Raw genomic sequence first — 15032 nt, 5'->3', positions numbered from 1 at the left:
TAACTGAGATCTGCCAATTCCAGTATTTGTTTTCTTTTCTGTACTCCTTTTTTTTGTTTCCCTACTAAAGTGCACTTTATTGAGTCTGATTCTTGCCTTGAAGTTCTAAGGAAGATTCAGGAAACTGTTTCCATACCTCCCTGAATGCTATTCGTTGATCTTACTGAAGGACTGACAGCAACTTAATACATTTAAATTGAATTCTCGATGAAATTCATCAAGAACTTAAAGCATGGGGGATCCCTGGGTGGCTCAGCGGTTTAGCCCCTGCCTTTGGCCCAGGGTATGATCCTGGAATCCCGGGATCAAGTCCCACATGGGGCTCCCTGCATGGAGCCTGCTTCTCCCTCTGCCTGTGTCTCTGCCTCTCTCTCACACATCTCTGTGTTTCTCATGAATAAATAAATAAAATCTTCTTTAAAAAAAAAGAACTTACAGCATGAACATAATGAGGTTACAGTTGATGGAAGAGTAGCAGAGTATTTCGCCTCACCAGGGATGAAGTGGAAACTCCTAAGTCTAGTTCTTTTCATATTTTTACAAAGCTAGTACTAGCACTGAGGTAATCTGGAGGTGTATTGAGGAGAGGTCAGCATTTAACTGCCTAAGCAGTGCTAATCATTGAATATTAATCAGTCATCTAGAGGCTCGTTTTTTCTGTTGCAAAGTTTTCTTTGTTTTTCTGAGACAAAGATTTAAGTAGTTAGTAGTGCAAAGATTTTAGAAAGAATGACTGAAATATGAGAGAGGGAAAATATTGAAGATTCATATAGAAGCATGAAAGAACCACAGTTGATATTTTTATGTGAATTTAGGTTCAATTTATGTCTCACTATATGTACAATGGTATGGAGGAAGTCCTTCATAAAACATAGCCAAAATATTTGTTCTCCCTGTTTTCACCAAGCATATTTGCAGTATTTTGGAGGTATTCATTTACTCCTATTACTACTAATAAAAATAGTTTTATAAAGTTACTGAAAATGTATATACTAAAGATTGCTTCTACTATGTTTAGCTTAGATTTTCTAAGCACTAGTTGTGTTCAGTAATTATATTGTTTTACATTCAGCTAGCCTATAGATGAAGAGGAAAACTAAGAAAAGGATTTGCTGTGGGTGGGCAAATGGGTTAAATAAGTAGTGGGTATAAGGAGGGGCACTTGTGATGACCACTGGGATGTTGTAAGTAAGTGATAATCACAAATTTCTATACCTAAAACTAATATTGCATTGTATGTTAACTAGCTGGAATTTAAGTTAAAAATTGGAGGGAATAGAACATCATAAAAGAATGATGTTCTGTGACCTATACATATTTTTATAACTAAAATTAAGACAAAAACAAATTATGTTTTAGGATGACTACATAGAATGTAAATACTTTACACCCTAACAATGTCAAATAATACATCTTACAAAACTTGGAAAGAAAATGCAGAAGGCAAATGAGAAGAAGTGTATATACTTGAGTTGCATTATCTTTAATAGCAGGAATACATGGAATCTCATTTAAAGCTGACAAGTCAAGTAATAGAATTATAAGCACATTTAGCACTACAAAGTTAATATTAAAATAATATTTTTGACTAAAATTTAGTGGTGAGGCTTGTGGTGATAAATTCTGTCTATATCTTGATTGTGGTGGTGATTACATGGCATATGTGTTTGTCAAATCACATAGAATTATACACTGAAAAGGCCAAAAAGGGTGAATTTTATTATTGCGTATAAATTAAACCTTAATAACAGTGACATTTTAAAAAAGTGAAGTGCCATTTCCTACCTTCAAGGCCATTGAACTATGACAGGGTTTGATTTCTAACTTTTCCAAAAAATATATTAAAGCTGTGTACTAACTCTGTGACCACCTCAATGTTTGCTGCACATATTATCAATACATATTTGAATTTAAAAAAAATACGAGAAAAGGGAAGGGGAGGAATAAATAAATATACTAATTTTATCATTAGACATGATAGGAGATTAATAAATAGTGTTGAAAATAGAGAACTAAAGGTATTCTATAATGTAATTACAAAGTTAGCTACTAAAACAAAAACACAAAACTTCCTAAATATAGAACTAATACTTAGAAAAAGTCAAAATGACCATGTAGTGAAATACTTAAACACAAAACAAAAACTACAGATACAGAAAAGATAACATAAAATGGTAGAGTATGACCAAAAAGTTTGTAGTATCCACAAATGTGAATAGGTTAAACTCACCTACTCAGAGAAAAAAAGAATTTGAGTTTGGATCACCAAAAAAAAACCCTAATTCTGTATACTCTATAGAGGCACATCTAAAACAAAATTATTTGGAAATATTAAAAGGATAAAAAAAGATAGTTAAGTACATCCCCCAAAATGAAAGTAGCAGTCATAGTATTGACACCAGACAAGAGGGAATTGGAGCAAAATGTTATATAATCAATCATATGAGTAGGGCTTAGAGCTAAGGCATAAAATCATGCTCATCTTCATATGGATGCTCAAAAGTTTTTGACAAAATACAGTTTACATTCTTGATTTTTTTCAATGAGAAGATACAAATAGACACTAACTTATATAATAAAGTATATTTATCTCAACTGGAAGTTTGTATCACGTTTAATGGAGAAATACTAAAAACATTTCCTCTGTAGGCAAAACAAGATTTGGATGACCACTATTATACCATTATTTAATATTTTACCAGAGGTACTGGTCAGTGCTATTAAAAAAGAGAAAGAACATAGAAGATAAATTAAAAAGGAGATAAAACGAATTCTATTGGTAGATTCTATGATTCAAATCTAGGCACCTCAAGTGAATCAACTGAAAAGTGATAAATAATAAAAGAATTCAGTACATTATTGAGCTATAAAATAACAATTAGAAATAAGCAAAACTTATATGCAAACAGCTTTGCTGCTAAAAGACAGAAGGAAGATGAAATAAAAGGAAAGATAGACCATGTTCTTATAAAAAGAATCAGTGCGATAAGGAAATCAGTTTTCCCAAAATTAATTTAAAATTTAGTGTAATCCAAAAACATTGACATTTGTTGACAATAGATGACAAGTACATGAGAGTTAATTATGTTTTTTTGTTTTTTGTGTATTTGATATTTTTATGGGATAAATTTTACAAAATTGTATAATTCTAACCAACAGTTTGGTTGGGTTTTTTTTTTAATTAGAATTTTAAAATTTTAGTTGTAATGGCAAGGAAAATTGAGATAGAAGGGTACCAGGGTGAGAGAGCCAGGGACAGGAAGACTAGTACTACCAAATATTAAAACACATATTGAGCCTCAATAATTAAAATGGTGTTCTTGAATGGACAGATAAATTGAACAGAATTGAGAATCCTGTTACAAGCCAAATAATACATGGCATCTAATATAATTAAGGAAATAATTTATTGTAGTAAATTATGTTGAGACAGTAAATTATGTGTATGGTATATAGCCCTCTGTGTTAAAAAAAAGAAAACACAATAAACTATAAGGTAAAAAATCCACACACCATAAATATTAAATGAGGCAAGGTTAAATGCAACAACCAACAACAAAAAGGATAAAAAAACTGAAAGGAGACATAGGTGTATTTCCTTATAAACTTGAGGAGTGGGGCTGTCTAAATAAGAACTTGGATTCAGATGCCTTTATTGATTGATACAATTGAATTGAAAGATTGATAAATTTTACTATATTTAAATAAATTTCTAAATGGCAGCATATGCCATATGCAAAGTCATATAAGAAGTACTGACTGAAAAAATTTAGTTTCTGTCACTGACATAAATCTAATCTCTTTAACACATAAGTGGATCCTACAAGTAAAAAGACCACAAACCCAGTAGAAAATTGGGCAAGGAATTGAACGGAATCTCACAGAAAAGGAATACCAGTGACTCATAAAAATGTGCTCAGTCTCTGTTCTATTAAGAAAAATGTCCAATTTGAGGACTCTTTGTCCTACTCAAGGTTGCACAGAATACTCCTGTGTTTTTCTTGAAGTCATAACTTTGACATTTAGATCTGTGGTTCATTTCAAATTTATGTGTATAGCGTGAGGTAAACATAGATACTATTATTTTCTTTTCTTTCTTTTTTTTTTTTTTAAGATTTTATTTATTAATTCATGAGAGACAGAGAGGCAGAGACACAGGCAGAGGGAGAAGCAGGCTCCATGCAGGGAGCCCGATGTGGGACTCGATCCCGGGTCTCCAGGATCACGCCCCGGGCTGAAGGCAGGCGCTAAACCACTGAGCCACCCAGGGATCCCGATACTACTATTTTCTAGCACTCTTTGTTGAAATGATTTCCTTTCCCATAAATTGCTTGGCATCATTGTTGAAAATTAATTGGCCATGTATGTGTGGATGTGTTTTTGTATTCTGCTCATTTGATCTGTAAGTCTCTCTTCATCAATACCATACTGCCGGGCAGCCCGGGTGGCTCAGCGGTTTAGCGCTGCCTTCAGCCTGGGGAGGAGTGATTCTGGAGACTGCATCCATACAACGCATAGTTACGAAGGCAGTCAATTCCTAACTCATTGTTTTCTGATCTCAACAGGGCCTTTCGTTAAAAATATGGATGTTCAGGCCCCATATCCGATCCTTTTGAACCAAAATGTAGGGGGAAAGCCTTATTTTAAGAACTTATTTATTTATTCATTTATTTGGGTTGGGTTTTTTTAAGAATTTATTTAAAATATACATTTTCCTTTGTATCACTCAAAGTTACTGTTGGAAAAAAATAGAAATCTACCTTGGCTATTTAACAGAGTAGAACTTTATTAAAAGGACAGATAGGGTAGATTATTAAAAGGATAGATAGGATAGATTAAGTTCTTGTGAGAGCTAGAAAACCAGGCTGGAGGTATACAGCCAGGAATAATGTTCAGAATTATGTTACAGGACTGTTTTTTTGTTTTGTTTTGTTTTGTTTTGTTTTGTTTTGTTTTGTTTTGTTTTGTTTTGTTTTTTACAGGACTGGTTTAGATGTAATACCACTATCCTAATACAGGGCACTGTCTGACATGTCACATTGCTGATCTTAACAAACAGTAAACATTGCTGCCTCTGAGAAGTAGCCAGAATTTTAGGTGCTTATCATTGGTGAACCTAGGTCATGTGTGCATGCCTAACCTACAAGCGAGAGAGGGGAAGCAAGCTTCTGTCATTTTCAGCTTCTGTAGAGGGAAGCAGGCCCTGCCTTGTAACAGAGAATTTCTACAAGTAGTTCAGAAGGGGGCAGCAAAATAGAGTGGGCGATATATAGGATACATTCTTCACCAATAGATCTGTCTCTCCACAGTTTTGCATTGGAAACCTGATCTCTGCTACTAAGAAATAGCCTCTGTTGTAACGTCCCTATTTGCTTCTGTACCTTCCTAGCTATTTCCTTCTCTATGTGGAAACCTGAATTGTACAGCTTACTCACTGCTCCTTCATTTCTACTTGGTTGCTTTCCTTTTTAGTGTTTCTTTTCGCACCATGTACTTCCATAACTCAGCTGGAATAAGTAAAGCTGAATGTTTCCATTTTCCTCACTTTGCCCTGAAATGTTATTAATCTCCAATCTTTCTCAACCCTTTTCTCCTTCCTCTTTCTCTTTGAACAAGTGCTCATTTACCTTAGGAAAATGGAGTTCCTCTTTCCCTTTCTTCCATTTGAAAACCATAAAATGTAGCTTCATGCATAATGGAAAGCATATAGATTTTGCAATTAGACTTTATGTTGAATCCCTTTGTCAGATACAGTTATAGTTACCCACTTAGCTGATTAAGACTGGTAACGTGAGCAAGTTACTTTACCGCTACTAATGTCAGTTTTCTTATCTGTAAAATGAGGATTATAATCTAGCTTAATAGAATCAAACAAAAATCTAAATGAGATGCTCGAAATGAAGTAGTTGCTCAATAAAGGTTAATCCCCCTCCTGAGTTACATCTGATAAACTGTAGATTTACAGTATAATGAGCTATAGCTAGTAAAATGAGATTAGTATTAGGTTTATACCGTATAAAAATTTTGAAATGAATTTAAACATTGTGCTATGAAGACTTGACTTTCACATAATTTATCTTCATATAATCAGCCACTGATCATGGTTCATAGTGCTTGAAGGTTTCCTTTAGTATTTCTATAATTCACTGTCTACTCCCTCATTTTCAGATCTGCATTTTTCACATTTGTTATTTTTGTTTGGTTCGGTGATCTTGCAGTAGTATCATTTTCTACTTTTTTTCAATACATAATTTCTCAGTAAAAACTGTAGCTATATTTTAGCCTAGCTAAGCTGGGTCTAGTCACTATTTATTTATAAGCTAATGATAGGACAGTGTTTCCAATTTCCAAATCAGAATTAATTTTGTTAAGATATTCTTATTATATAAGTTGGAAATTGATTTTTAAGCTTATCCAACTTTAGATATTTACTGACTTTGTAACTTGATAGTATACTTCCCTTTATATATATATATCAATCATTTTGTCATTGACTGTTAGTTTACTAAAATCTTTCTCCATATCATTGATGTATATTGTGAGTGAGTAGAATAGTTTATTTTGACTTATCATCTCCTTTTGTTCTAAAACCTTTTTATTCTCTGGTTATTTATATACATGCAGTGATGCCATTGCTTACAAGGAATTGTTTCTTTATGCATCTCAGTCTTACCCTTTAGTGTCCAAAAGTTTGCGAGGCATTTCTAAGGGATAAAGGATTTCCCATCTTTATCTATTCACCATGTGAGCTGTTCTAGTGACAAATGAATTCTGGGCAGTGAATCGAGAAGGACACAGATGTCAAAGCCATGAATTTATAAATGGTCTGTTAAGAGGGTGCTTTGTCCAATCAGCGCTTTGTTAATTTCACCTACAAGAAGGAATAATTACTCAGTTTTGCTTCTATCTGGCAAAAACCAAATGACAAATGTGTCACAATGTGAAGGTAAAGGGTTAGTCAAGATTCTGGCAGGTGGCCCAAAATTTTAGCCAGCTGTGAGGAGGTGGATATGGAACTAAACTGACCTATAACACTGATTACAGGTCCTTTATGAATATTCATAGCTCTAACAAAGATAAAATTAATTTCGTTTTTAAATGTTAACAAAAAACATTTTCTGTATCTTTGTGAAATAGAATTACCTTGAAAAATATACCTCAACGCTAGAAAAAGTAAAATCATACTTCTTCCAGTTGCTTATTACAAAAATATTTTTAAACTTTTTAAAGTTTATTTTAGTAGTAGCTTTTCATTATGAAAAATTATCCCAGGGGATCCCTGGGTGGCTCAGCGGTTTGGCGCCTGCCTTTGGCTCAGGGTGTGATCCTGGAGTCCCGGGATCGAGTTCCACGTCGGGCTCCCGGCATGAAGCCTGCTTCTCCCTCTGCCTGTGTCTCTGCCTCTCTCTCTCTCTCTCTCTCTCTCTCTCTCTGTCATGAATAAATAAATAAAATCTTTAAAAAGAAAAAAAAAAGAAAAATCATCCTTATTTCTTAGTAGTAGTACTAGTATATCATAGTGCTTGAATACAGAGCCAGAGATCAGAAAACTTTTTCTACAAAATGCCGGACAATAGTATTTTCAGTTTTGTAAGCCATCCGGTCTCTGTCCGAACTACTCAACTTTGCCACTGGAACACAGTGCAGCCCTAGACCATAGGTAAGTAAGTGAGGGTGGCAGTGTTCCAGTTAAACTGTTTACAGAAACAGGCAGGGGACTGAATTTGACCCATGGGCCTTGTTTGCCAGCCCCTGATATAGAGAATAATTATTTTTTTTAAATTTTTCACTAAGATTTTTCATAATTGAAATAGAAGAACTCTGAGCTATGTTAAGTGATTTGTATGTCTGTGCACATTGTAACTCTGAAGGATATTCAGTTTCCCATAGACTACAGTGTGACTGGCACTCCCTGAAGTAGTACAATATGGTGGCTCTGATAATGACCTCCCTCATCCGTTTCTCCCACATCTCTATCAAGGGTATCCATATCTGGCCTGCTGCCTGTTTTTGTAGATAAAGTTTTATTGGAACATAGCCAAGCTCATTTATTTACTTATTGTCTGTAGCTGCTTTCACAGTTACAGGGGCAAAGATAAGTAGTTTCAACAAAGACCATATGGCCCACAAAACCTGAAATAGTTACTTTATAGAAAAGGTGTGCTGATCCCTGATCTGTACCCTTACTATATTCCTTTTTAAGGATGAAGTTCCAGGGGAAAATGTGGGAAACTTGAATGATTGTCATATTAAGTCCACCAAAGGATATCTAAAGAAGTTGCCAGATATCTAAAGTTGCTTTAGAATTCTGTTTCTTCTTCAGTATTTCTCATCTAAGGATTTGGTTCAAGAAACTAAACATGCTTTCCTATAGCTGATACTCTTGCTGGATCAGCATAGTCAACAAAATAAATGCTTTGAAGAATTGATAATAGGAATTAAAATACAGTCAAGAGGCTCACCATGGCTGTGGAAGAGGAGGAGAGTAGAAGTGACTCATGGTACACGGCAGCCAACTCTAGCATAGTGCAGCTATCACATCTGCCTCACGTACCCCCTTTGGGAGGACTTGAGAAACTTCTTATCAGTGACATAGCACCAAGTACTTTTTCTGGGTATCTCACACGTCAGGCTTGAAAGGAGCAATAGCTTTGATGCCAATAGATTTTATCATGGGCTTTATTTTTTATTTGGAAGATCATTTAGTGCTGCTGTCATTGAATAATAAATTCCTAAGGCTGTGGATAGAAATAAAGTTTGGGGGAAAGGGAGGCTTATTTTCTACAGTTTAAGTCTGAAGGCTAGTTAATCTTTTGTGCATTTCTTTGGTACATATATACTTACTTTCAGTTTAGTGATATAAGAAAATGTGATTTATATTTTAATTCATGAATCCCCTGAATCTTATTTGAAGGACAAAGTTAATTTTGTTATTTGTCAGAGAAAAAAATTAATATTTTTTTATTTTGGTGCTATACAGACTTTGTACCCTTATTATTAGAGTTGTTTCTTTCTGAATCACTCTTTTCCTCTCGCCTCTCTTAACACTTACTCTGCTGGTATTCTTGCTTTGGTGGCCCCAGCTTCTCAGCCATTTATTATCAGCCTTCTTTTCTTCTATACATCCCTTAAATCCTGGTACTCATCATGTACTCTCCCTAGATGATTTGATGAGCTCCAGTAACTTACATTTCCATTCATATGATCATGGTCCCAAGTTTATATCTTGAAACCAGATCATATCTTAAATTTCAGTCCCATCTATTCAGCTGCTTATTGGATATTTTTACGCATTTGTCCTATAAGCACTGAATTCTTACGTTCCTCTTTAATCTGCCCTTATTTATTCCCTAATGTAATGGTTAGTACCACAATCTTCTCAGCTGCTAAAACTGTTGTCCTTGACTCTTTCCTCTTCATCACCTCCACAGCCAGCCAGTCCTCTGAGTTTTTCCTCCTTAAATATCCCTTGAACAATGTGGGAGTTAGGGACATCAACTGCCCCACCTCCTGTGTGGTCAAAAGTCTATAACTTTTGACTCCCCAAAAACTTAACTACTAATAGCCTACTGTTGACCGGAAGCCTTACCAGTAACCTCAACAATCGATTAACACGTTTTGTATGTTGTATGTATTATATACTGTAGTCTTACAATAAAGTAAGCTAGAGAAAAGAAAATGTTATTAATAAAATCATAAGAAAGAGAAAATACATTTACAGTACTGTATTTATCCAAAAAAATTCCATGTATAAGTGAACCCGCGCAGTTCAAACCTGTGTTGCTCAAGGGTCAGCTGTATGTATATCTCCCCCTTTCCATTCCCACAGCCGTTGTTCTACTTCAGGTCGCCTAGGTTATTACACCTATCTCTTATTTTGTCTTTGTCTTAATCTTGCATCTTCCCATTCATTCTTCACTTTTACTCCATCTGGCTTTTCCAAACCAAAATCTGATCGAGTTGTAACCCTATGTGAAATTGTTCACAGCCTTGTCATTATTAGAATAAAATCCAGTTTACTAACGTGATTTACCCAGCCAAGGATTCTCTGCTCCCTTCTTACCTTTCTAGTCTTATATCTCTTTCTCTCAAATTAAAGTGTATACAACTGTGACCCTATAAGCACACTGCTTGCTCTGCCTAGAACACTCCCTCCCCACTCCTAATTTATGTCGTCTTCAGTTCTTATAAAATACCCCAACACCCCTGCTATAGCCACATATGAATTAGCTATTTTTGCTGTGAGCTCCCCCAGTACCTTTTACCTCCCCTTTTCTTAGTATATATTGTATCACAAATAATTGCCCATTTATTTGTCAGAATTGTCTAAATATAAGTTTCCTGAGAATAGGGACATGGACATGAATCCACAGTCTATACATCAGAAGAACTTACCTAGTACATACTTGATGCTATGATAAGCATTTCCTTTTTAATAAATAAGGAACCATAAAATTCCATCATGATGTTTTTACATGTCACATACCTTTTTAAGTGATTTGTCTCTTTCTACATGTTACAGAATAATGTACAAAGATTTATCTATTTAATGTCAACATTTTTAAGTTTAATACGAATAAATATGTTCATTTCAGGTTTTTTAATTGTGCCATCTTGTTTTAATTATTGTAATTCAAACCTATCATTGAAATCCGTATTTGAATCTTGCCATTACTGTAACAGAAATTTTTTTTTTAAGAGGCTATTTAAAACATAGGAGCTAGGTTATTTTCCCTCATCTACACCTCTGTTAATCTTTCACTGCTAGTAATTCTTACCAATGATATTGGTACTTATATTTAGCTAGTAATTGATACTGATGACTCTGGTATTTATATTTAGCCTTTAAAGAAATATATTTTGCCACAAAGGGAGATAATGGTAAATTGTTGGGTATTTTATCTGTTACAGTCTACCCTGATATTTGTACTATCAGCCTTGTGGCAGTAAGTGATATGAATAAACATGCTGATCGAATTGCGTTTTGGGATAATGTCTATGGCTTCAACATGTCTTGTATGAAGAAAGCAGTTATTCCAGAAGCTGTTGTGGAAGTTTTAGATCCGAAGACTCTGATTTCAGATGCTTGTAGTATTAAGGTAGGGGTTTTTACTTTTATTTTCACAGAATTGCCATTTTTTGTTAGTTTTCATGTATGAATTCAGTATTTGAAATTAATATATTGATATTATATTATATTATATTATTATATATTTCATGTATGAATTCAGTATTTGAAATTAATATATTGATATTATATATTAATATTAATATATTGATATTATTGATTATATTGCCTTCAAAACAGTGATTAGTCTTCCTATATTAACCAATCTAATGTACCTTAAGGTTACAATATTTACCAGTTGACTATATCATCCTTTGGAATCACTTCTTTTTTTTGGAATCACTTCTCTTTGTATATCAAAGTTCCTTATACTGAGAGGTTTGAAGGCAAAAAAAAAAATCCTGCTTCATCACCACTTACCTGGCCTTATTCTAGTTTCTCATTTATAGCCATTTATAGCCAGATTATTCAGTCATATCATATATTCTGCACAGTTTAAAGTCTCACATTCAAGTTTCTTCTGCCTTTTTAGATTAAGTAATTACAGTGAATTTGCCTATGCAACTAAAGCCCTACTCTTTTCAGATTTCTAAATTAATTCCTTTTATATTTTAAAATCTTACTGTTCACCACGTCAGTCTAGTTTTATTGTGAATTTTGTTGTGTCAGATTTACATGGGATAGGTTAAATAACTTTGCAGTGAAAAGTCATTGCCTTTCTTAAAAATGTCTTAATTTGTTTCAATTAGATAAATATAGTTTGTTCAGTTTTAGGTTCAGAACATTGTCTCATTTTTATAGTCATCCTGTTACTTTCATAGCATCAATAATTATCCTCTACATAAAATATTCAATAAAATATTTGTTAATGTTCTTAAAAGATAAAATATTTAAAGTTGGCATAGAATAATAAACATAAATGTTTCTCAACAAGAGCAAGCTGATTAAAATTGCATCAGCCTTTAAGAAAAAAACTATAGCCTGGTTAATGATTATAGGACTATATAGAGTGCTCTGGTACACTGATAGTAAGAGATTTATTTGTATTCTTTTGATTCTGGGTAGGAGTGTACAGTTATAACCTCAGCCTCAAGGCTGTACAAAAAAGAGAGGGAGGGAGGGGCTAATTTTTCTCTCTGGTGCTCTTTTCGTTTAATGTTAAAAACTGCTATGAATAAATAGTTGAAATAGAAAATTTTAGACTGAAAACAAAGGTGTTTAAAAAGTACACATAACCTTCTGGTTTTTTTAAACATTAATCAATTATTTATTTGTTTGTTTAGGTAAATATATTTTGTTCCATGTTCCACAATCCTCTACAAATAAAAGGCAACCACATTGTAACTTCTTTAAATTTTTCTCAAGCTATTTAAAAGAGGATAATGCCCCTGGTATATAGTCCTATGGATTGTGTATGCTGTATCATAATCTACTCATGGCAAGTCAGGCCTTCATGGCCTTCTTTCTGGTCCTGTTCCAACTGCCATGGTTGGTATCCATCTGCTCTCCATAGTGAAGTTAAGGAGGATGTGAACCAGGATAGAACAGGAAAATAAAGCTCTTTGGCCATTGTCTTCCTGAGTTGAATCTTTTTCATTGGTTTGGCTCTTTGATTTTAACTGTTAGGATTTTTCCTAATATCTAACAAACTTACTTTGAATGCAATTACAGAAAGGAATTCTAAAATACCTTACCCTTTTCATTAGTTTATGTTTTCAAGTTGGAATTTCCTACAAAAATTTTGACTCTTAAAAAAAAAAATGTTGACTCTTATCCTTGCATAATTTATAACAAATATGTACCACCAGTGGTATACAATATAATTTTAGTTGGAAAACAAGAATTTTATTTGAAAGTATCTTAATGTATCTTAGAACTTTAGCACATCAGAGCCATGATTTGATATATAATATTCTTACAAGAAGCCTAAGTAAAAAACTACTAATTTGGTTTAAACAGAAATCAACTAAATGATAATATTAGTAGCCTTTAAATTTGGAAACAACCCCAGAAGTGGGGTTTGAATGATTAAACAGTAATTCTTTTTGCATAAAAAAGAAGTAATATTTATCTGTTTGCTTTGGGTTCTGTTTTTGCTATTTTTACTAAATTCTTCCTTCACTCTTTTTTAATGGGTAGCAAATAGATTGCCATACAACATCTGTCTCAGCTTTGGAGTTTTCTTCAGATTTTACCCTGCAAATTACAAAGACATCCATGTGCACGGTAAGCTGTTTCATTCACCTTTCACAAATCTCACTAGCAGTGCAGTTGATTGGCAGGCTAATGAATTAATTACCAGACTTGTGATAAATGAAAAAGACGATTGCCTGTGACAGTCTATCTTTGCCTTTGTTAGACTATTGAACAGATCGGTTTTGACAGGTCAGTAGACTTCAAAAAAGTTAGTTTAGTTCGGAGGAGAAAGTATTAAGATACCATATTTGCAAAATGATTTTTCTTTATAGAGTCTTCCTTATTGCCTCTCATGTAACCAATTGAGAGCACTCATCTTTATCTTCACAGAGAAGTTCATGTCCTGCCCCTCCTAATAACTCTACACTCACTCAGTGTAGGTGGAAGTAAAATATGTCTACTTGGTGTAATATTTTATATTCCTGTATAAAACATAGTAAAGAAACTGATCATTTACCTTTCTTTAAAGAAGCATCCCGATGTAATAGGAAAAGTATGGGTATTAGAAAAGTTCAACAAATCTGGATTCACATTTGGTTCTGCCACTCTCTAGTCTGAAATTATTTGCTCAAGTTGCCTAGGTAATCTGTACTTCAGGCTAATCAGCTCTTTAAGAAAAATGGTAATAATTTCCGTCTTGTAGACTATTTACACACATTAATTAGTTAAAATATGTGGATGCACCTACAAAGTAGCCAGAAATGTTAGGTTATTAAAATGTATTTGGGGATCTCCGGGTGGCTGAGCGGTTTAGCGCCTGCCTTCCGCCCAGGGTGTGATCCTGGGGTCCTGGGATCAAGTCCCACATCAGGCTCCCTGCATGGAGCCTGCTTCTCCCTTTGCCTGTGCCTCTGCTTCTCTCTCTCTCTCTCTCTCTGTCTCTCATGAATAAGTAAATCGAATCTTTAAAAAAATAAAAAATAAAATGTATTTAAATGTTTTCTTAAATAATTTCTAAATGTATGTTAATACTAACATAGAAGACTCAGAATGTTAAAAAAATGTGGACCTTAAAGTATGAAGTTACATAGGTGGTACTGATATATTTTAAAAATTAACTATATAGTTTTTGAAATATTAATTATACCTTAAAATACTAAAATTTTACTGAAAACTATATAGTCAAGAACTGTGTGAAACAGATTATAGTCATGTTAATTTTTTTTAAAGATTTTATTCATTTATTCATAAGAGACACACAGAGCGAGAGAAAGAGAGAGAGGCAGAGGGAGAAGCAAGCTCCATGCAGGGAGCCCGATGTGGGACTTGATCCCAGGACCCCAGGATCACGCCCCGGGCTGAAGGCAGGCGCTCAACCGCTGAGCCATCCAGGGATCCCCAGTCATGTTAACTTTGACTCTTGAACCTGATTTTTTAAAAGATTGACATACAAAAGATTTTATGACTTCTTAAAAATTGTTTCCATTTAAAAAAAGTTTCCATTTATTTTGACCCAGTTGTTATTTGATATCCAAGACATTATATTTGTTTAACTGATCAAAAACAAAATTTCATTCTTCCCATTCATTTCTCCCAGATTTTCGAGTTGTACTTTTTAGTAATTGAAATGATTTGGTCAATTGAAATTATAGGCTAAAGACTTTAACTCTTAGATTTATTCTGTGTTTGATGTTAGTAATCCTTGAGAGTTAAAAAAAAAAAAAGACCTCTTGATTAATGACAGTTGATCGATCTATAAGGGAATTCTTAGACAGAAATTACCATATTACCAGTATTATTAATTATTATTTCAAATCTTCGTTCATTG

General features: G+C 33.8%; 1 protein-coding gene across 3 annotated transcripts in view; it reads left to right on the top strand.

The window, feature by feature from the left end:
• Window positions 1-15032, top strand: part of PRMT3 (protein arginine methyltransferase 3) — a 123711-nt gene that overhangs the window by 67730 nt on the left and 40949 nt on the right. For all 3 annotated transcript variants that reach the window (XM_077866208.1, XM_077866209.1, XM_077866210.1), the window contains 2 exons: window positions 10912-11099; window positions 13208-13294. In XM_077866208.1, the coding sequence (XP_077722334.1) occupies window positions 10912-11099; window positions 13208-13294 (275 nt within the window). The remainder of the gene's footprint in view (window positions 1-10911; window positions 11100-13207; window positions 13295-15032) is intronic.

Source organism: Canis aureus, chromosome 23, assembly GCF_053574225.1.
Source record: "Canis aureus isolate CA01 chromosome 23, VMU_Caureus_v.1.0, whole genome shotgun sequence".
NCBI lineage: Eukaryota > Metazoa > Chordata > Mammalia > Carnivora > Canidae > Canis > Canis aureus.
Note: the sequence above shows the minus strand (reverse complement) of the source record. Positions and strands in the feature narration are given on the sequence as shown.